At 40.3% G+C, this 23,359-nt stretch overlaps 1 protein-coding gene across 3 annotated transcripts; it reads left to right on the plus strand.

The window, feature by feature from the left end:
• The first annotated feature begins 2,684 nt into the window (after window positions 1-2,684).
• On the plus strand, window positions 2,685-21,475 carry LOC133126168 (ras-related protein Ral-A-like). 3 transcript variants are annotated; one of them, XM_061238083.1, is made up of 5 exons: window positions 2,685-2,963; window positions 12,651-12,942; window positions 13,208-13,416; window positions 14,905-15,079; window positions 17,405-21,475. In XM_061238083.1, exons 2-5 carry the CDS (start codon window positions 12,829-12,831, stop codon window positions 17,525-17,527), a joined length of 621 nt encoding a protein of 206 aa, XP_061094067.1. In that variant the 5' UTR covers window positions 2,685-2,963; window positions 12,651-12,828; the 3' UTR covers window positions 17,528-21,475. The 3 variants fall into 3 exon arrangements, with proteins under 3 accessions (XP_061094067.1, XP_061094069.1, XP_061094068.1); XM_061238085.1 differs by lacking the exon at window positions 2,685-2,963 and adding an exon at window positions 4,123-4,205; XM_061238084.1 differs by lacking the exon at window positions 2,685-2,963 and adding an exon at window positions 5,816-5,932.
• Window positions 21,476-23,359: the final 1,884 nt, after the last annotated feature.

Here is a 23,359-nt window from a genome sequence, read left to right on the forward strand (position 1 = left end):
TTGCAGTATTTTCGGCATATTTATCAAGGGTGCCAATAATTCTGGAGCTGACTGTATATTGTGCATTTGGTCCAAAATACTGCATAAATTATACAGCGTATATACAGTGCATCCGGAAAGTATTCGCAGCGCTTCACTTTTCCCACATTTTGTTATGTTACAGCCTTATTCCAAAATGGAATAAAAAATTCTCAACATTCTACACACAACACCCCATAATGACAACATGAAAGATGTTTATTTATTTTTTTTGCTAATTTATTAAAAATAAAAACCTAAGAAATCACATGTACATAAGTATTCACAGCCTTTGCTCAGTACTTTGTTGATGCACCTTTGGCAGCAATTACAGCCTCAAGTCTTTTTGAATATGATGCCACAAGCTTGGCACACCTATCTTTGGGCAGTTTCACCCATTCCTCTTTGCAGCACCTCTCAAGCTCCATCAGGTTGGATGGGGAGCGTCGGTGCACAGCCATTTTCAGATCTCTCCAGAGATGTTCAATCGGATTCAAGTCTGGGCTCTGGCTGGGCCACTCAAGGACATTCACAGAGTTGTCCTGAAGCCACTCCTTTGATATCTTGGCTGTGTGTTTAGGGTCGTTGTCCTGCTGAAAGATGAACCGTCGCCCCAGTCTGAGGTCAAGAGCGCTCTGGACCAGGTTTTCATCCAGGATGTCTCTGTACATTGCTGCATTCATCTTTCCCTCAATCCTGACTAGTCTCCCAGTTCATGCCGCTGAAAAACATCCCCACAGCATGATGCTGCCACCACCAAGCTTCACTGTAGGGATGGTATTGGCCAGGTGATGAGCGGTGCCTGGTTTCCTCCAAACATGATGCCTGGCATTCATGCCAAAGAGATCAATCTTTGTCTCATCAGACCAGAGAATTTTGTTTCTCATCAGGTGCCTTTTGGCAAACTCCAGGCAGGCTGCCATGTGCCTTTTACTAAGGAGTGGCTTCCGTCTGGCCACTCTACCATACAGGCCTGATTGGTGGATTGCTGCAGAGATGGTTGTCCTTCTGGAAGGTTCTCCTCTCTCCACAGAGGATGAGAGGAGAGGCTGGAGCTCTGACAGAGTGACCATCGGGTTCTTGGTCACCTCCCTGACTAAGGCCCTTCTCCCCCGATTGCTCAGTTTAGATGGGCGGCCAGCTCTAGGAAGAGTCCTGGTGGTTCTGAACTTCTTCCATTTACAGATGATGGAGGCCACTGTGCTCATTGGGACCTTCAAAGCAGCAGAAATGTTTCTGTACACTTCCCCAGATTTGTGCCTCGAGACAATTCCTTTGACTTCATGCTTGGTTTGTGCTCCGACATGCACTGTCAACTGTGGGACCTTATATAGACAGGTGCGTGCCTTTCCAAATCATGTCCAATCAACTGAATTTACCACAGGTGGACTCCAATTAAGCTGTAGAAACATCTCAAGGTTGATCAGTGGAAACAGGATGCGCCTGAGCTCAATTTTGAGCTTCATGGCAAAGGCTGTGAATACCTATGTACATGTGATTTCTTAGTTTTTTATTTTTAATAAATTAGCAAAAATTTCCAAATAACTTCTTTCATGTTGTCATTATGGGGTGTTGTGTGTAGAATTTTGAGGAAAAAATGAATTTATTCCATTTTGGAATAAGGCTGTAACATAACAAAATGTGGGAAAAGTGAAGCGCTGTGAATACTTTCTGGATGCACTGTACATTTTCATCTGGACCAAATCAGATGTCAGCAGGGCTATGAGGTCATTTTACTCTAATTAAAAATTATATATGCCTCTGGGAAACCGTTCTCAAAAGAACAACTCATCAGCTTGGGAGAACACTAGTCACAGGGAAAGATTTGAGAGTTGACTCTCCCCACGACGATGCTTAGAGGCAACAACAAACAGAACGAACAAATTCCCACCCACAAGATGAACAACACCCCACCAACAAAATAACTCCACAAATAGTTATCCAGCTCATGTCTCCAGAAGTGGGAAACAGATTATGAATCCAGGTTGTGTAGGCTACTACTTGATCATCACCAGCATCACCATACAGTTCAGTGTCAATGTTCCAATGACATGGTAACAGTAACTTAATCTTTAGACCTCTAGAATCTCAGTGGGGTTTTTCTGAATCTATTAACAAGCCTAACTTTAAGTGCTGTACATTCACACATATTTTTCAGTAATAGACTAGATTGGAGTATATCTGCAGAGCAATTTAAATGATTTGTCTTTTGATTCAAATTATTTGATATACTGTAATTACACTATCTCCATACATTATTGTATTCTGATGTGACAGTTGGGGAGTATTCATGTAATTTACCCAAGATTATCATTCCATCACTTCTCCATATCACAATGTATTATTAGTGCGGGATAATGTAGACGTGCATGCATAATGTTAAAATCGTTATTGTTTATGGAAGGTCAACGGGATGCTTTCATACAGACTGTAACTTGGCTACATCGAGGCTCGTTCGAATTGGACAGAACCAAAGTCACAGGAACTTCCAACGACATGAACCTCTACATTGTAGCTAATTGCAATAATCTAATCTAAGCACAATGTAATCATTATTGAACTGTATTCCCTGGTAATCGCAGAATTGTGTAATTCACTCCGTTCTGTCCACTATTTGATGACGACCACATCGCCACTGCAGGATGGCGTGTGCGCGTTGACATCACGCTCCCGCCGCTGCCGTCCACACCCTTTCGCCATATTTTCATCTCGACTGTTGCTAGCAATACGAAAGGGGAGAAGAATTAATAATTATAGTGTTGGTAAGGGGCAGCATCAGGAGCGTCGCCACAGCAGCACTTGTAGGTGGGGGCTGGAAAAACCCTGTGACGTGATTTAGGATAATATATATAGCTGGATATCTAACTAGCTAAGAAGAAGGAAAGGAGAAAATAGGAACAGAATTGCTCCACTTTATTCACTTTCAATACTGACGAGGACAGCGGGTAAGTTAAATGAATTGATCTTGCTAACATTAGCTCGTTCACTATCTGCATTGAATGAGTGTTACCGTCCACACTTAACTATGCTCGCTAGTGTGTTACTAGCTAACCAAGTACAGTGTGTCGGTAGTTGAAGTTACTCCACTAATGTAGCTAACTAAGTTACTGAACTCTAGTGATATCAATGTTTTGCCGGCGAGACGCCTTTTTGCAAGCATGGACAAATATAGTTGCTAGCTAACTAGCTATCTGGTTAATCATGTGAGACAAACCGTTCCATTGACACGAAACCTTTAAACGTAGCGTTAACGACGTTAGCGAACTCCATCCCTTGTGTGCTGTGTCCAAGTAACGATAGTTTGTTCATTACCTGGCTAACGGTTCGCTAGCTAGTGATAAGCTTGTTCAGGGTAGTGTTAGATGTTTCCATCGATTTGCTTGTCTTAGCTAGCTAGGTATTTAACGTCAGACTAGTTTATAACGGGAGGCTAGCTGGATTACCCGTATCTTGAACGATAACTAGCTAATTGCTAGGCTAGTTCAGCTACCTAGTGTCATAGGTAGTGCAAGTTAGTAGCTTGGAACTGGAGTTAGCCTAGGTGGCTGGGTGTATCAACGGTTGTTGGCAGTGTGAATATTGCTAGCTAACTTTAGCTAGCTCTGGATTTGTGACAATTCCGTGTCAGCTTGTTTGTGACACATCAGATGCTTCTGATCTAAGCGATCTATTAATGTAAACTTTGTAGGTTAGCTCAATTGAAAGTTGTTAATGACATTTACGAGTTATCTGTCGATAGGCGCAGTTTGGCTGCGATAAGAAGACTCATCTTATAACCCAACAAGTCAGAAGGTTAATACAGATCAAAGGACTTCTGGTTGTCTTGAGTTACGAAATCCTGACGCGTTTGCTCTGGTTCAATACTCGGGCTAGCTTGGCTAGACTAAATAAGTCAAATAAGAAATGCAGTTAACGGTGAGCTGGATTAGATCGCTTATGCTTTATTATTCACCCAATCAGTTAGCTAACTTACCACTAGCAAGCTAGTGCACATAACACAGTACATCTTTATTAAGTTGTATATATATTTAGCTAACATTAAGCCTGTCAGTCGATGAGTGGAGAGTGCCAGCTTTGCAATGCTTGTCTTACAATAAAAACGATTGAAGGAACAGGTGGCGTTTGGAGGAAAACCCCCAGTCGTACAGTTAATTCCTGTGTGCTTGACGCCCATTGACCATTAAATGGTAAGCGAACGCCAGAAAGTGACGAACTTGTGACATTATCTCATCTGGTTGTGTGTGGCAACCATACCCTTTGCGGGAAGAGGACTGCCTGGAAAAACAAATCATGTAGCTATATTCTACCTCACTGCTCACTGACATTGTGGTAGATATTACCGGGCGTGTGTAGAGACAGTATCTGTTCAGTTCTGTTTTAGTTACTTGTGGCATCATAACTTCTATAGCGTAATATAAGTTTTAATTTTGACCTAGTAAAGTATAAAGGTCAGTTAAAGTATTCTACACCGTTCAACGGTGGATTCCCACTCTTATTAGATTGCAAAAAGTCAGGTGGGGTCATTAGTTGTTAAGTTTCAGGTGTGCTCAGCAACAGTCTATGATGTCATTGTTTATAATTTCATACAGACTGTAACTTGGCTACATCGAGTTCAGTTCAAGGACACAATAATCTGCAGCTGTTAAATTGTTGTTAGTCAAGAGTAAAAACGAGCATCTGAATTTTATGAATGAAATAATTGTTTGGCAAGGGTGGGTACTTCCATCTATCCTGTTCGAACGTTGAAATGCATTCACACTGCCGTTGTTCTCAGTGTTTTAATTTGCCCGGCCACTTAGCCCAGGTTCCCTGAGCAGTAGAACAATCATCACGATTGCATATGCATGTACAGTACGAATTCAAGGACACATCCCTATCCTTGTCTAACCCCCCCCCCAAAAAGGCACTTCTGATGACAACTATGTTTAGAACAGCATTTCCTGTGTATTTTGCTAGTTTCTGGATGTGGTGCTCTGACTTATGGTAGAACCTATGCACTTGTAAGTCGCTTTAGATTAAAAGCGTCTGCCAAATGACTAAAATGTAAATGTAAAAATGTAAGGACAGTGCAAGGGGGAGAATTTTTGCAATGGCAGCAAATGGGGTTAAAAAAGCTTGTAGTTATCACTACATTGCAACAGCAGGGGAAACAGTGCTCCTTATTTTGCTGCCATTAGTTTGAATTAGTTTGAGTCAGTTACCCGCTGGCTTGTGTTTGGGAGCTGTGAGTTGGAGGGGAAATGAGGATGGTTGTATGAGTAAGGACAGGGATGATGGGGCACGCAGAATGAGTGTCCGGTGAGTGCCATTAGGAGCGGAACGAACAGAATGTCTGACTTGGGGATTTTGAGATGGTGAGACCAGAAAGATGCTTGTTAAAGATGCTGAAGATTGTTCTTGTTGTTTATACATTTTCAGCCACGTTGAGATCTCTCAATCGCAGCATGCCTCCTCAGTTTTCTGTTGACCATTCACATTTCAAAAGTAAATATTTGGCTGTCACTTTTGTGTACAATGATGTTGAGAGTATATGGGTTACATCAATTCAGACTTCAGTGCATTTAGAAATTTGCACTTGTGAGGTATTTATAGAAATCGCTTGATCATTTGTGTGATTCTATGTGTTTCTTTGGTGTGTGAGGGAAATGCCTCATTTTTTTTTGAAGGGTGTAGTCTCAAGCAAGAAAGCCATTGATTGAAGGAAGGGGCAGGGCTGACAGAGCAGGTTTTGGTGGAATACTGTAGGGAAGGGATCTGTTCACAACTGTAACAGCAAGTGGAATTTCTCACAGGTAACTGGATGACATGGTGGGAAAAGAAGAAAAGAGGGTGTGGACACTGACTGCCGGCAGGTGTTGGTTAAACGGAGGACCTTTCCAATGTCACAGATGAAAAGGAATTGTGTTTTTTCAGGGTGTGTTTATTTCAATTTCATTTTACTCTTTCCCAAAAACATCTACACCGGTAGATCACACACAATGCAGTCAAGTCCTGGACATCTATGAATGAGAGTAGCTATTTCCCTGTGGGATTTTTTGGCAGAGATCTGGGCTATAGCTTTGACCTTGGTTTCTATTTGAATTGACAAAGTCTTTCAAGGAAGTGTCAGCAATGGGAGCATGCTTCCAGGCTGTCTCCATAGAAACCTGTGAAGTAGTGGGCTTCAACATGCAATCCATTGTATCCCTGTTAAATTCTCATAGGAAACAATTGCAGTCAGTCCCAAAAGGATGTAAAACAATGAAAGGTAAAGCATTCATAGATAAAAGTATGAGCATTGATTGATAAAAAACAAAATCAATAAGTAAAGGATAATTACTTTAACCTAGCTTTAATGTAAAATTTTCATGAAATTTATCTGAAAGAATATGCACATAGCCCAAACAAACTGAATGGACTTTTGGGCATTTGTCTGTAAGGTGTGCTTAGTCTAAATCCCACCTCTGGTTCTCTGGCCTTTTCAGACTATTTAATATCCCATTCCTGACACATACATACTTGCATACTTGTCCTGGGCTGGAGTAACTGAATTTAAGCAAAGAGGTGAAATATTTGCTGTTCTGTGGCTCTCTGACCCCATTTTCTGCTTTGCCGCAGTTTGTTGATGGATTCTTTAGTTGTAGCACAGGTACAACAGATGCGCAAGGCCATGTTAAGTTGTATTGAGAGATTTGTGCATAATGGAAGTTTTTTTTTCATGCCATTTCTACGGTAGAGCTCAGCTTGGATCACATTTTTCCGGTCCGGTCCTACAACCTTAGAAGCCCTTTCCTCTCACTCGCTCTGTTTCTTGTATTTATCTCTCTCTCGCTCTCTATATAGCTCCATTTCTGTGTATGCACATACGTATGAAAATGTCACAAAGTCTGTAGTCATAACGCGAAGCTCATTGCTGACTTTTTTGTTAGATTTTTTTACCAGAGGCATGCAGCTTTCAGAATTTATTTATTGCAAGCTTACCGTGTGTATTTATCTGGAATGAGATTTTGTTGTCTGACAGCTGAGCAAGTCTGTAGGGATGCCTGTTTTTTTCACAGGGTTTCTCCGCGGTCTCATTTTTATGTATTAATGTTGATATCTTGATGGAACAACCTTGCACCTTCTGATGTTCTCCTCAGAGGCCCAGATGAATATGTCTTGAATAAAGAAATTCAATTTCATATTTGCATCATGAGATGGGAACATCAGAAAAAAAAAAAAAAAAAAGTTTTTGATAACATTTTTATATCTCCATCTTTTATGTGATCTGTAAGTATGTGTTTTAAAAACATTCCATAAATGTGGAGTTCCCTATCCCGATTATATGTCACACTATTGCATCGTTTTAGGAGAGTACTGACTTTTGACTGTTCTATAAAATGACATTTGAATGACGTTGACTATTCCATAAATAAGTTTGTAGTAGGAATGTAGTACATCGGAAACCACTTGTAAAATATAAGATAGAAATGACCAAATATAGTGATTGATTCATCCTACTGATTTTTTTTCTCAGGCCTCAAATTATATAATTTTTGGGGTAAGGTCACTTTGACTTCATAGGGCTCCAAAGCCAATTCAATTTGAGGTTTTTAAGGCTAAAAAGTTCAACCCCATTCATACAAGCCACATACAAGGAGCTTGTAACTCTCAAACTCTTTTGGCTGTATCAAACTGTTTAAATACCATAAAAAATATGGCCGGTACTGGCAAGTGCTCAAATTGTTAGACCAAAACTGTGTGTGGTGGGGGTAAGTGTGCAACATGTAGGCTGTAGATGCTGTTACGACTAGGAATTACACACACACTGACCTCCCTTGTTTTCTTCTGGTTCTACCCCTTTTTTATGCCTCTGCACCGGCGACAGCTGTGGCCGGAGCCATTATGTTTTCGGGTTGCATGTCCGTCCGTCTGTCCGTCCCATTCTCGTGAATGCGATATCTCAGGAATGTCTTGAGGGGAATTTTGTTGGCACAAACATCCACTTGGTCTCCAAGATGAACTGATTAGAATTTGGTGGTGAAAGGTCTGTCACCTGACAAAATACCTTTTTGGCCATAACTCAAGAATTCATTCAGTAATTATAAAATTTCACACAAATGTCAAATAGGATTAAAATTGTGATGACATTTTTATTAAAAAGGTCAAAGGTCACCTTCACTGACATCATAATGTTTTTCTTACCACTGTAGCTGAGAAACAATCTTTGGTTATTTTGTTTGTTGATATTTTCGAGTTCATGTCAAACACTTTTTGTTTGAATATTCTTCAATTGTTGTTGCTCTGACAGAAAAAAGTGGTCTTATCATTCCTCTACTCTGCCTTTAACTAAATATTCAGGTTGTTAATGATGTATAAAATGTATAAACATATAAAAATACATTAAGCTCTACTTGTGCATTCATCAAGTTCAGAAGTTAGTTATTGCTGGACAGACAGGCATGTAAACTGCAAGTTGACTGGTTGGCAGAGGCATACAACCGCAAGGCGGTTATTTCACTCTAGTTTTGTTTTTGTTTAGGCGCTTGCTGCTGTGATGTCAGGCAGCAGGACACACCTCTGTTCCACAGGTGATTTAGGTTGGCCTCATAATTGATGTGGTGGACGTGAACACAAACTTAGTGAAGACAGTCAGAGATACTACTTAGGGGAAAACAGTTTATTCTTGCGCACGTCGTTGCTATTTACCGGGGAAGGTTACCACACGTAGTATTACACTGTCTTACTCGCCTACCGGATTTGGGGAGAATAATTGTTTTAATCAGTTCTTCCTCCACTGTTAGGGTAGCTGTTTCGTTCTTCTCAGTTCATAAGTAGAGAGGGTCCGCCGTGCCGGAGATTTGTTTTGCTTTGTTTTTATTTTGTTTCTTCTAGTTGTGTAAGCCCCAAAGAGCCTGCCTAGGCCCTGCCGAGGACAGGATTGGGGAGGGGGGGTGGAGGGGAGATTGTTTCCTTTTTCTATATGGCCCACAGCACACACCTTAGGTTAGGAATATCTCTCGTTAATTGAGTCTAATTAGGGGCATTACGTTTCGGCCAGCACACTATTGGCTCAGTTTGATCAATACATTTAGCAACTCAGACGGAGTCATAACAATGCTTTGACCCATTGCTAAGTCAATTATTTTTGAGTGATATAATAAATTCCCTTCTTTGTGCTACTGATGCTGGGAAAGTATACATTTTTATTTTATTAGACTAATCTGCGGCATTTGACACAGTCTGCCACAATGTTCTGCCTGATCGTTTGAAGAGGTGGCTTGGTATCACACACACCCCTCTACGCTGGTTCCAGTCCTATCTTTCAGAGAGGGAGCAATTTGTTGACCTCTTGCTTTTAATCATTTGCATGCTTCCTCTTGGTCAGATTCTTTATCATTTTGGTTTAGCCTTCCATTGTCATATCGACGACACCCAAATCTATGTCCACACCAGACCATCATCTCACCAGTATTATGGACAACATTATCAAGCTCCCTTGATAGGTTACAGAACATTCAGAATTCTGCAGCAAGGGTCCTTGCCCATACCAGACACTGGGAACACATAACTCCGATCCTCAATAAATTTCACTGGCTTCCGGTCAAGTACCGCATCACTTTCAACTTAGTCCTGCCACGTCCTGCAGCCTTATGTTCCCACCCATTCACTCCAATCAGCTAGCCTCCTTATAGTCGCTTGCAAACCATGTTTAAATCTAGACTGAACTCACCTGTTTACATTTGATTTCAGCTGACTATTTATTCTTTATAAAATTATTTTATTATTATCCTATTTTATTTTTTCATTCTCATGTTGTTACTGTTTTTATGGGGTTTTTATTAGATTCTGCTGGCAAGTACTAAATTTACTCAAGTACATGGTTCCACCTCTCGCCCCTGAAGAGAGAAAAAATATGACAAATCCAAATCCAAATCCAATCCAATATGACAAAAAATACAGTGCCCTTGCAGGCTTCTAGTTATTCACTGTCAGTCTGCTGGAGAAATATCACCTCTATTCGATTGAAACTACCCTTGTTCTTGGAAGGAAGTCGCTGATCCAAAAAGTAGCTGACATTTGTAATTAATAGAACAGGCGAGGGTAGCTGGCCTTTCAAATTGAAGGAAGGAAGTAAGGAAGGAAATAAGATTAAAAAACCTTTATAATCTGTAACCTTGTTTTAACTGCCATGCATAATAAATGGATTTGTAAGTGTAGGGTTTTAACCCCATGTGGTTTAAGTCAGTGGTATGGTAAAACGTTTGTGCACCATGCATGTTATATTGATTTTCAGTTCTGTTGACTTGAACTGTTAGCCTCCTGCTGACCGTGTAGCTGCTGAACATGGTCTGTGACAGTTACGCGCTGCGGGAGGCTTCCGCTTTGTGTCGGCTTCAGTTTTGCGAGTACTGAAAGGCTTTTCTTCTCCTTCTTTTCTTTTCTCTATGAAGATATATCGTTCTGTTGTGTTCATAAAAGAAAACTCCTAATTTGCTTTGTGGCTGTTGAAAGATACAGAAGGTAGGCTAAATAAAGACTTAAAGTATAGCTGCTTCTTTGCTGTCCATACTCCTCTCTCTGTCAAATTTGTTCAGCTGATGGGCTGACAACAACAGTTGTGCCATATAGGTTGTATCCAACAGTTGTATCCCTATACTGCTGAATATATATGTGTGTGTGTGTGTGTGTGTGTGTGTGTGTGTGTGTGTGTGTGTTTGCTTGAGGCGGTGGGATCATCTTACTGCTTACCTAATTGCAGCATGCCTTTTGAAGGCCCGGGGGGCAAAATGCGCTGTGTGAAAAGCGTGTGAAAGTGAGACATTTTAATAGCTTTCACCCTTTCCTCATTTCTTCAGTTATATGCTGAGGCTTTTGACTTTAGGGCATACCCTGGCTCAGCTCGCCCTGCAGTTCCATTTGCTCTATATATTAAAAACTTAATCTGAGTGCAGGGTTTGCTTCCGAGGTACCGTATCACTTTCCTGTATTGTCCATATGTCTGAGTATTTTTATCATGTCAAATGTACTAAATAGTTATGCTGGTGCCAGAGGAGACCATTGTCCATAACTGTTAGAAAATGTGACTTTGTGTCTTAACTCAGACCTAGTCAGTCAATGGATCAATAATGAAATCAATATTTCTTTAAAAAATATATAATAGAATAGGTATTGGTAGCGAAATGGGAGCAATAACTGATATCCAGTTTCTTTGAGAGGATACTTTTAGTTTATCACAAAACCTACTTTTTACCATACTTTTTGTTAAGGCTTCATTACCTAATTTTCTATAAGAACTCAGGTTTTTGGATTATGCTTTCATCAGTAGGGTGGTTTTGCCTATATACCTACAAAATCCCTTTCTCCACAACACTGTCAATCATTCATGACTCCCATATCAAGGATGGAATGGGCTAATCTCCATGACAGAATAAGTTACCAGAAGACTTGCTGCCGAAAACTACTTGTCCTGGCCTGCATTGTTCTCTGAACTTTTACCGTTGGGCTGATATTCTGAAACTACGTATAAATCAGAACTTCATCACTTTTATCATCTGATATTGACCTGATATAGTACCTTGCCTTTGAGCAGGTGCACTGGCATCTGCAAGAAAAAAAATACAAAGTATTTATTTGAGGTGCTTACTCCTGAGAAAAAAGACTTTGGAAGGTTTCTTTGCTGTGAATGGAGAATGGACGCATAACATCCACCATAGAGGTGCACCAATTTTTCAGAACCAATCCGAGTACCAAGTAGCATACTTCATTAAGTGGATCGGCCAATACCGAGTACCGATCCGAGTAGACTACTTGTGTTATGTTTGTCTCTTTTTCTCTGTGTAAAAAAATTTGAATTAATATGTTAATGTGACCACTGATTAGACACATGCTTTTGTTGGCCTTATTGGATGCAATCTCTAATTTTCACATAGAAATGAAGGGAAGCACCAAATGCCCCAGTGAGGTGCAGTATCTGCCAAATAGTGTCAGTTTTCCACACTCATTGAAATGTGTCGCCTAAATGTTGAAGATGACCCAAAGGCCCAAACAAATATTGACTGATTGAAAGTGACACTTTCAATTAGAAACAGAGCATCCAAAATGACTGGCAGAATGGACTTGGTCATAAGCTGTTAAAATTTTAATCGGTTAATATGTTATGGTATGCTCCTATCGCCATCTTGTGTTCACTTTACAACACTGCACGGTCGTAAATAAATACATGATTGGTGTATTTGGGTTTCATTTTTCTGAATTACTTATTTTAGTGCATGGCAAGAGAGTTTGTCCCTCATATTAGTAAAAATATTCCCTTAATTGTGAGTATTGTCTGGTAATTTTCTGTAGTTCCAGCCCTCTGGAGTTGCAGATTAGTATTCTTTCTCTCACAGATCAGATTTCTCACCACCCACCTTACATAGCTTTTACTGCAGGCATGATGCTCTCTGCCAGGACTGTCTTTCCATGTTTGCATGTGTCCTTGCAAGTGCTACCAGACCTCACCGTCGTGTCCAGAATGGTGCTGTGTCCATATTTAGGTTGCAACTCCCTTATTGCAGCTGCCTCTTCAAATGGTGCCTCCACTCCATCAGCCTGGCTCCCTCAACCCAAGTATTTACTCATCCGCTGGCTGTTCTTCACTCCAGGCCTGCCTTTCGTGTTTCTCGTTTCAGAGCACAACCACATTCTGCCTCCTCACCCTGAAAGGATACTGCAAGACGTCATCTCTCCCTCCCTCTCTTTTCTCTCTCTCTCCCTCCCTCTCTCTCCCTCTCTTTTTTCTCTCTCTCTCCCTCCCTCCCTCCCTCTCCTCCCTCATTCCTCTCTGTCTCGATCCCCGGGTGAGCAGCCATGGCAGCCAGTAAGCCCAAGGGCCAGAACTCTCTGGCCCTGCACAAGGTGATCATGGTGGGGAGTGGGGGAGTAGGCAAGTCTGCCCTCACCCTGCAGTTCATGTATGATGAGGTAAGAGCAGATACTCCAGATCCTGTGTGTGTGTGTGTGTGTGTGTGTGTGTGTGTGTGTGTGTGTGTGTGTGCACGTGTGGGTGTATTCATGTATGTGTGTGTGGGTCCGCCGGTTAACCATTCACTTGGTCTCCCATGCCAATGTTCTTTAAGAGCTTTTGATGTTGTCTCCTACTGGCTATCTTTTTTTCTCCCCATTAATTGCATCATTGAGTCTTATTGATTGCATAACAATGTCGCTTATAATTGCCATTGACTCTCAGTTTGTAGAGGATTACGAACCTACAAAAGCAGACAGCTACAGGAAGAAGGTGGTACTGGATGGGGTAGAAGTCCAAATCGACATCCTGGACACGGCCGGGCAGGAGGACTATGCCGCCATCCGGGACAACTACTTCCGCAGCGGAGAAGGCTTCCTCTGTGTCTTCTCCATCACAGAGCTGGAGTCCTTCGCTGCCACCGCTGACTTCAGGTAGCAGGACTGGGAGGTGTGAGACGGGAGGGATGGGTGTGAGGGAGATTTGACGGTGGGAGGGAGAGGGGGTGGGGCGCGTGTTATGCAAACGGCCAAAGTCAAATCAAACGGACTGTCTGCACCAGACAGGATTAATGTTGGCATTCCTCCTTGCACGTATCATTACATGCATAATGCTGTCCTCCATTTTGAATGACGAAATGTGGATTAAAATGGAGATGGTCCAGTGTGCCTCCCAGTAGTCCTGAAAAAGTAACTGTAAATTAGAACAGTGGTTCCTGGAGGAATTTGTTGGCCCTTGAATTCACAGCGGCCTCAAAGTGATACGTACTCCAATAAACAACAGCAAAAAATTGATTCTAAGTATTGATTGAAGTACGCTAGCTGTCTTTTTTTTAAGCACCAGGGAAAATAAGGACAATGTCAATGCTGCCAACGCCGCAGAAAGCAGCAGAATATGTTGCAAAAATGTACTCACTAAATTACATTTATTATGCATTATCTTCAAATGTCACTGTGAGTATCTTGGTGGAAGTCAGTGACCTGTACACAAATTTCAGTCATTCGCCTCCACAGGTCAAGTGATGGCTGTAAAAATATTTGCATGACACTGAATGCACCAGTTTCCACTACAGGGGCAAGTATCAAGAAACTGCAACTGCCTCCTAAGACAAAACCTTTACGATCGTATCCTTCCTCAATAGAGTATGGTATCATTTGGGTACAACAAAAATATGCTATTTGATATGATTTGGTATGTGGATCTGGTGGTCGTAGCAGAATTGCAGGGACAAAGTCTCTTTTGAAACCACTTCACAAAATAAAGATGTGAAGAAAGATTTTTTACATTTGATGCCACCTAAGGTTGCTAAACTTGCTAATGTGTGCATTTGGTTGTGTTGAGAAGAACCTCTGTGGGAGGAGGACCTCTCTTGCTTGGGGGTTGATTTATGTCATACAGCCTTGTTGGTCTGTTAACAAACAGGAAAGAAAATCTTCAGACATAAACCAGGACATTTTATCTACAGCCTGATTGCCTCAGCGAAGAAAAGATTTGCTTAAAAAATGTACACCAAAGAAATACACACAAAATAATTTTGCAAAGTGGTTCAAAGTCCATGATTTTTACAGAAAACTAAAAATCAGTGTCTGTGATGGACTAGTTGACTGTACCAAGAACTTACGTAAACTTAAGTGAATATAATGTTGTTGGCCAATATACCAGTTACTGTGAAGTTAGTATGAAGTCAATACTAGCATAATACGAGCAGCCTTAATCTATATTTTGTCTATGTTTGCTCATATTGTTGAGATGCATGGTAAATAGATGAGAGATTTTAATTGACTAACTGAAAAAGGCAGATGCACATCTATTTACTGTTTTCCAATTCGGTTTCCTGTTTGCAGAAAATGCTATTGAACTGTAGGCAATATGTAAGAGATGCTCCACGGTGGGACACATTGTGACTTGGGCTCATTTCACAGGGAGCAGATACTGCGAGTGAAGGAGGACGAGAACGTGCCCTTCCTCTTAGTGGGGAACAAGTCGGACCTGGACGACCGCCGGCAGGTGGGGCTGGAGGAGGCCAAGGCCCGAGCCGAGCAGTGGGGTGTGAGCTACGTGGAAACCTCTGCCAAAACCCGCGCCAATGTTGACAAGGTGAGCCGAGGAATATCAAAGTCAGCTGTTGCCACCTGCAAGACTCCCACATTAGCGAGCTCAATAAAGCAGAAAGGGAGCATTCCTTTGGCAACATGGGTAATGGAATGCTGCAGTGTATGCAGGTTATTGTAGTTTTTCTTTTTTCTGCAGGTTTTGTAGTCGACAGCCAATTTAGGCCATGGAAAAAGGTGTGTGATCTCTTTAAAGGAATACACCAAGAAGGGACTTACCCAGACGAGATGTTCGATTTCATTTTCATTTTAATTCACTGGCTCGATTTCCATGTTAGCATAACATGTTAGCTTAGCAAAACTTTAAGCCTGTATGAGTCAGTAGCCTACCTCCTTCAAAATGAAGAAATACACATTAAACTAGAGACGTTGTTCTTGGAGAAGTTAGACGGTTGGAACTATAACCGCTGAACACACATGTATTGTTCTGTCTTCTGCTGGTTGAGCGGAGTGATCTGCGCTCCTTCTGAAGGTAGAGCTAGATCCGGCACAGTGTGTGCTCACTTACTTGTAAACGAAACAACCAGCGGAAAAATAAGTAATAAATACCTAATAAAGTGCTCACTGAGTGTACATTGTTGCGTCGTAAGTTGCTCGGGATAGGATCATCTGCTGATAGGTAATGGGTAATGTCAGCTGTGAACTGAACTACTAGACTAGGTAGGCAGATGTTCCCTTTTTAGCGATTGGATTGCAGCTCTCAATATGCTGCGAGATTAATTTGCTAGGCTCTGTGATCTCCTACGTGGCATTTGTTAACTGCAACTTTTTAGGGACAGTGTTGTGAAATTTTGGATTAGTACTTCAAGTTAGTCTACCGTTTATCCACTTAGCTTCGTAGCTACTACCAACGTCAGGCATCAAGAAGTTGCCCCCCACCCAATAAAATTGGAGGTGGCGGGCAGCATGATTACCATTTGCTTGTTATATTAACTACAGCCAATGACAATAAAAGTATTGTGTCCTTACAAAGATAATTTCATATTATAGGCTACTTGAAATAAATCATAATTGATTAGTAGAAACGTGTAAAACAATTATCCCAAGTTTCAGTGTTATGCATCAGTCGATGCATTCGTTAATCCTCACCCCATCCCCATGCAGCCAACATGAGAAACTGATTTGACTGCCGTGGATGTTCGTACGGCCCGAATGTGAGCTTTCGTACGGTGAGCTTTAGGCTATAGCAGCACAGACAATTTACCGCCTGCTTTCAGGAGATGTAAAAATTGCCGCTCAAATTAATGCATTTAATGCATGCTTTCGTAAATCTGCTGGAATACTTGATTGCCTTTATTTCTATAACCTCCACCACGTCTTAGCGCCTCCTGACATACCTATTCATTAACGCATTTGACTATGCATCCAAAGGAAACTTGAGGAAACTTTTTGTTTTTTTGGTTATTGTCCTTCAGTAAAGCTGGCCCGAAGTTTGTCACTTGCACAGGAGCTACCTCCTCGTTCTTTCAGTATGTGTTGACGTGAAGTATGTTTGTAAAATGGACAAGTAATTTATATTTTCGTGGTTATAATCAGAACAGGCTTGCTATGTAGCTTTAGTGCTGTTTTTTCTTACCATTAAACATTATGTTAATAAGTTGATCACTCCTGTGCTGTCAAATACAGCTGACTTAATTTTCTAGTTGAGCATAATTGTACACTACAAAAACATATCGTCAATCATTGTTAACATACAACATGTACGATTCTGGGTGGGAAGCGGGATCATACCTGATATGAACCAATGTCACAGTGCTAAATATAGGCCCAAAATCCAGGCTGATCACAGCATACCTTCAAAGCCTCTTCACTTTCACGTCTTGAGTGTTGCACATTCAGTACCGTACATGCAACGGCGGCCTGTAGCGTAGTGGTTAAGGTAAGTGACTGGGACACGCAAGGTCAGTGGTTCTAATCCCGGTGTGGGCCCCAAGGCCCCTATTGGTCCAGAGGAGGATTGTCTCCTGCTTAGTCTAATCAACTGTACCTCGCTCTGGATAAGAGCGTCTGCCAAATGGCAATAATGTAATGTCATGTAACGTATGTCTGCACAAGTCTAAAGCTTTTAAACAACAGCCAAGATAGTATTATCATATGGACAACATGCTTTGCACAAGGCAAAAGGAGGAACACAATGTCTTGTTGAAGTAGGTCATGTTGATGTTTGACATAATTGATATACTGTCATTTATATACTGTAAGTAAAGAAAATGCCGAAAATGGCCCTGTAGTTATGATCAGATAAAGTAGCCACTATTCAGTTCCACCACACACTACGGTTACTGATGCTGGAAACCTTTGCCTTCTGCAGGTATTCTTTGACCTAATGAGAGAAATACGGGCAAGAAAGATGGAGGACAGCAAGGAGAAGAATGGAAAAAAGAAGAGGAAAAGTCTGGCCAAAAGAATTCGAGAGAGATGCTGCATTTTATAATAGCCAGCGACCCATCTGCTTACAAATCCATACCCAAATCCTCTCGCCTCTGTGTTCTAACCATACTTCTGGTTTAGTGTTCAGTGTCTAGTCTCCCCTTTACCCTCAGTGAGCAGTCGTGAGAGATGCTGAGAACTCTTTCTCTGGGGATCAGGGTTCAGGGCTAGTTCAGGCGTAGGAAGTATGCACTTCTTTAAAGGAGAACAGGAAGTAGTTTTTTAAACTCAAGATTGGGATGAGCAAGCATACATTTCAAAGCCAACACGAGTAGTTTACACAAGCATTTTGACATTTCTTCTTGGGACGGGCATAAAATGAGCACAGTGCTAAGCGTGAAGGATTCCTCTCAATATGTTTTTCATTCGGGGAAGCACTACCATGTGTACCATAATTTATTTCCCCCTATTCCTCAGATGGGTTTCTTTGATGTGACATTGTCTTTCAGATTCCTCGAGATGTGGGGGAAGGGGCGTTGTTCAATCTCACTGCAATACAATTGTCATGTGTTTTCTCGTAATACGAGATCACTATTTGTTGACCATTAATACATTTAAAATTCAAATGATGTTGCTTGTGGTGTATGTGATTGGCTAGCTACTCGGATATGGACTTTTTTTTTTTTTTTTTTGCCAGATAAGTCTTTTGTAGGGAAGCTGATGTTTCTACTCAGCTGTTGGCTAGATTTAATTAAACATCATCTCCTACAGTAAGTGTCGCACAGGGAGCGAGGGAGAAGTGGGAAGACTGAACAAGCAGGCAGAAATGAAATGGGCAGTCTCAATGAACAGCAAAACAAGCAGACACAGTAAAGTTAGAATACATTTTTATTTTTTTTACTTGTACGGCGAAGGCAAGTAAATCTAGTTTTCTGCATCGGCTTGTAGTAGTGATTTCCGCCCTGTAGTTATACTCAGTGATAAAGTTAGAATTGCACCGCTTGCAATAAATTAACTTACTGCTCTAACCGCAGTATGAGAAACATCCTAATTAGGAAGCACCTTTATGAATTTGAGGAATTTCCATGTACTACTCTGCAGGATAGTTAACATCAAAGTGAAGCTGAAATATTTAAAAAGAGTTCTCCTCATTTGCATGGTTGTTTATATTTTTTGTGCATTGCTTGATTTGTAATTCTTTTAATCGACTGACAGCCCTAATCCTTGATGTCGATGGTGAATGTCTAAACTGACAATCCCTTTTCCCTCAACACACAAAATATGCAATGCAGTGAGATACGGGGAGAAACATTGCTAATGTATAATACAAATAATATTAACATTTCACTTTAGTAATGATGTACATTTACCAAGTAACATTGTGCACAGAAAGTGAATTCAGCTTGAAAAAATGTATCTGCATAATTCCTCTCTTAAAAAATATTTTAGTCGGCCTTAATTTTTATTAATGTGAAGGCACAGCACCCCTGTAAAGTACTCTTCGAAATGAATGTGCCATTAAAGACTATATAGCACCTAGGCACTGATATTAACCTCCCAAAAAGTGATTTTTATCAGGTGAGCATACAAAATCACTACAATTCAGCCAATGTGTTTAGCTGTGGTCTGTCATTTTATTTCTAAACTTTTGTGTGTCTGAAAAAACAATGGATATGCAATGCAATTCTTCTGAATGTGCTGCACAACCATGTGTTTTGCAGTATACATTTGGGGCATGATTTACAAAGGCATGTGCAAAATTCTTGCACATCCTAAACTAATAACACAACCAATGATTGGTGCAAAACAAATACCATGATCAATTTGTCATGTTATTGGTTTTGCGCATTCTAAATCGTTCTGCACATGCAAAACGTCTTAGTAGGTAAGGCTCTTAAGTGTTTCTGACACCTGGAACATTGGAATGTGTGTATGTGTGTTTGAGCGAAAGTGTGTGCTTGTGTTGGTGAGTGTTTAATTCCAACATGTGCCATTAGATCTGGCCTCACCTGGCCATTACCTCACCTGTTCCAATACTGCCTTCATCCTGTGTGGAAGGCTGTTCCAAAAGCACACCCTAACACGAAACGCATCGCAAAAGCTTTTGTGAATTGGAAAGGACCTTGGAGTCTGTAAACATTTAATGTTTCCCTTGATATATTTCCTTAAAAAAATGATGTGATTTGTTTCTTTGAACACAATTTTGTGTCTGTGTTCAAACGATTGTTTTGAGCCTGTTTCTATCTTGTTGAAAGGATATTTGTTGAATGTGTATTTTTATACTTTATAAAGTGAATTCCCTTTCAATCACTAATGTTACTTGTCTTGTAATGTTACCATTCTATGCTATGAAACTGACGAGAGGCCTAGCCAACTACAAACGGACAAATTTAACAGGCAACTATTACTACATTTTTTCAGAAGGAAATCAAAATTATGCATCACTTTTAGCTGAATCCTTTAAATAGCCTGTAAATCACCTGTTGCACCTTAAAAATACCAATGGTCATGGTTTAGGAAGTGCATTGTGTGATTTTTCCATAAGCTTAATTCATACTGCATTATTCCATTTGGGAAAACAATTATCTTCTTTTGACATAAAGCACTTTAAACATCGGTTTCCGAATCTCAGTAGAACAGAAGCACATGTTGCAGCACCATCCTCAGTCTAACACATTATGTTGTGCTTAACAGGAATTCAAGTTGATCTAATAACACTTTCAACATATTCAAGCCACATGATAAATGTTTTGGGAAAACTCAGAGGTGGAAAGTCCAGGTTCAGAAAGTAAAAGTCCTCCCCTGTATTTTGGTAATTAGCACAATTCCTCAGCCAGGAGTTAATGGGTAGAAAAAAAAGATATGGGGGGGACTTTTGCTTTCTGACCCCTGGACTTTCCACCTCTGGAAAAACCACTCCCCTCACAAGAATAGCTAACCCTAATATGCACATTTTGCAGTTGCTATAAGATCTATGCTCATTTCAGATGAAAAGGACAAATACAATGCAAAAGGATAAACATAGGAAAACTGATTACTGTCAGAAAAGGGCTAATTGTTCCATTACCCCTTAATTTATGTATGTTGATGTATGTCTGTCACCAGATGAGTGGTGTCTCCTCTCCACAGCTTAACTACATCACACTTACAATAGCTGTTGTAGGTTGGTTGTGGCAGGATTTTCCAACATCCAACAGTACTTGAAAAATCTGAGATATTTGTGCCGAAGAAAAAATTGTACTGTAGGTCCCAAAACACCGAACCAAAGCCCATCCTGGTATCAATGCACATAAATCTACTTCTGAAGGTTGAATGTGATGATGTATGTAGCTGATTTGCTGGACTGTGAAACATGTCGTTTCCCTGCTGTAATCCTATACCATACTTCCATGGTGCTGTATTTGCTTTAACTCGCCTATGAACCAAGCTGTGGGTGGAAATGGACAATATTGTACAATGAGAGGATCAACTAGGATGCAACTTGTGAGTTCCAGATACAATGGTGTAACACATATACTTGTTTTTTTCCTCATTGCAACTCTTGCAATTTTTCATTTGGTAAGAAAGTTGGAGGTGTCTTGAAACTTAAATTTCAAATAAATTGATTCTAAATACAAGCTTTTTAATAATATTTTCCACCATTTTTTATTTTTTTTGGTCAGATACATTTTGGATGCTTTTGTGTAGTATATGCATTGTGGTTCATGGACACTGGCACACTGCCCCCCCCCCCCCCCCCCCCAAATGCTGGTTTATATTTTTACTTAGCCTTACATTTTTCTTTTTGCTTTTCTTAAGCCCATTGCAACCACGAATCCTCAGTGAAACCACTAATATTGTGACTTGCTGTTGTCAAGTGGGTACAAAGGTGCAATGACGCTGTAATGTCAACATTGCCTGGTTAGAGCTGATGTACTTTCTACCCACACCTTTTAACTGCTGTATGTTGAGCCATTTCAGAGAAGGATAAAGAACACCTAAAATTAAAATAAATGAATACCATTTTATAAAATTTTGACTGCCTGCTTCTTTCTGTTAAAATTACACAAAATACTCCACAATAAATGAATTGTGAAGGAATTAATGGATTGGGAAAACCAGGATAATGGTAGGCTTTATCTGTTACTTGGGGTCTACACACACACAAAAAAAAACAGTTTCCTTTAGTTATGGTTAGTGTGTAGTTATGCTGCCACATTACATTGTCTATTACCCTTTTTGAATCAGCCACTGATTCAAGTCGAACTACATATACCTTTCAATTTTTTTAAGGCAAGGGTACACAACATCATTTAGGTTGACTGCATTCATTTCAAAACAACTGGTTTTGTTACAGTGTGGATCATTCCTTCATTATGGATGACGGAACACATTTGCAATTCATGCTGCACACAGCTACACTGATTCAATTTAGCCTTGAATTCATTGATTTGCATTCCATGATTTATGTTATAAACTGGAACTTTGCTGGCTTTGATATAGGGAGTTCTACCAAACTTTTTCCTACATATGGGGCAGGTGCACTGGTTGGGAACAAAAATAACCAAATAAAATGCTTATGATTGTGGGGAGCTTCTAAGTGCATGAAGCTTAGCAAAGCATTCTATTTTGCTGCTCCTTAAACCTTGTTATGTGAACAACTCTTCCTGAATGTCCCGAATCCCACCAAACCTTTCTCTAAAATTCCCTGAATCTCATCCCCCTTCATATCAGTTATCCCCAAAATATCTTTAGCTGTGTCCACCACCATTCTGGTCCTCTCCGATTTCGTTAAAATGTCACTAGCATAATTAATGACCATTGCAATAAATGTTAAAAATCTTTGTTGTGTCCCAATTTTTCTCTGTTCTGTTCTTAGTGCCCTATTCCTTTTTTCTGGCCCCACTCGTTGCTTCCACATATGACATTTTACCCTGTGCCCTATTCTATTCAACCTCACTTTCCATCTTCCCTCTCTCACACACTTCTTTTTCCCACTTCATGGTTTTCCCCACAGTGAAAACATACAGTCTGAAATGTCTAACTCTGCATCCATCTTTCCTAAACTTTCTACACATGTGAATGTCCATACTCTTGACACCAATAACACAGTTTAACCATTAAATATGCCCTCAACCTACAAAAAGAATTCAATGAAATGTCCTAAATAAACATACTACGTATACATTTTACATTACATTTGAGTAATTTGGCAGAATAGTTAAAAACTGAATCAAATCAATATTTTTTGTGACCACCCTTCGGTGTTAAAACTGCATCACTTCTCTATGATAGCCAATGCTGTCCTGTAGGTCTATAAGACAATCAGCAGAGAGGTTGTTCCAAGCATGTTGGAGAACTTGCCACAGTTCTTCTGCAGACTTTGGTTAGCTCCTTGCTTCTGATCTCAGAGAGCCTTGATCAAGTTTTTATGTAAAACGTAGTCAATTGCTTACAGTAAGATGTTACTTTTTAAAAAATTAAATACAAAAATGTCTCTAAAATTAAATCTTTTGGAAAATGAATATTTGGAAATTTCAGATGTGTTCTTTTATACTAACACACACACAAAAAGAAACATACAGTGGTGTGAAAAAGTGTTTGCCCCCTTCCTGATTTCTTTTTTTTTTTTTTTTTTTTTTTTCATGTTTGTCACACTTAAATGTTTCAGATCATCAAACAAATTTAAATATTAGTCAAAGACAACACAAGTAAACACAAAATGCAGTTTTTACATGAAGGTTTTTATTATTGAGGGAAAAAAAAATCCAAACCTACATGGCCCTGTGTGAAAAAGTGATTGCCCCCCCTTGTTAAAACATAACTGTGGTTTATCAAACCTGAGTTCAATTTCTCTAGCCACACCCAGGCCTGATTACTGCCACACCTGTTCTCAATCAAGAAATCACTTAAATAG

The sequence above is a fragment of the Conger conger genome, chromosome 4 (assembly GCF_963514075.1).
Source record: "Conger conger chromosome 4, fConCon1.1, whole genome shotgun sequence".
Lineage (NCBI taxonomy): Eukaryota > Metazoa > Chordata > Actinopteri > Anguilliformes > Congridae > Conger > Conger conger.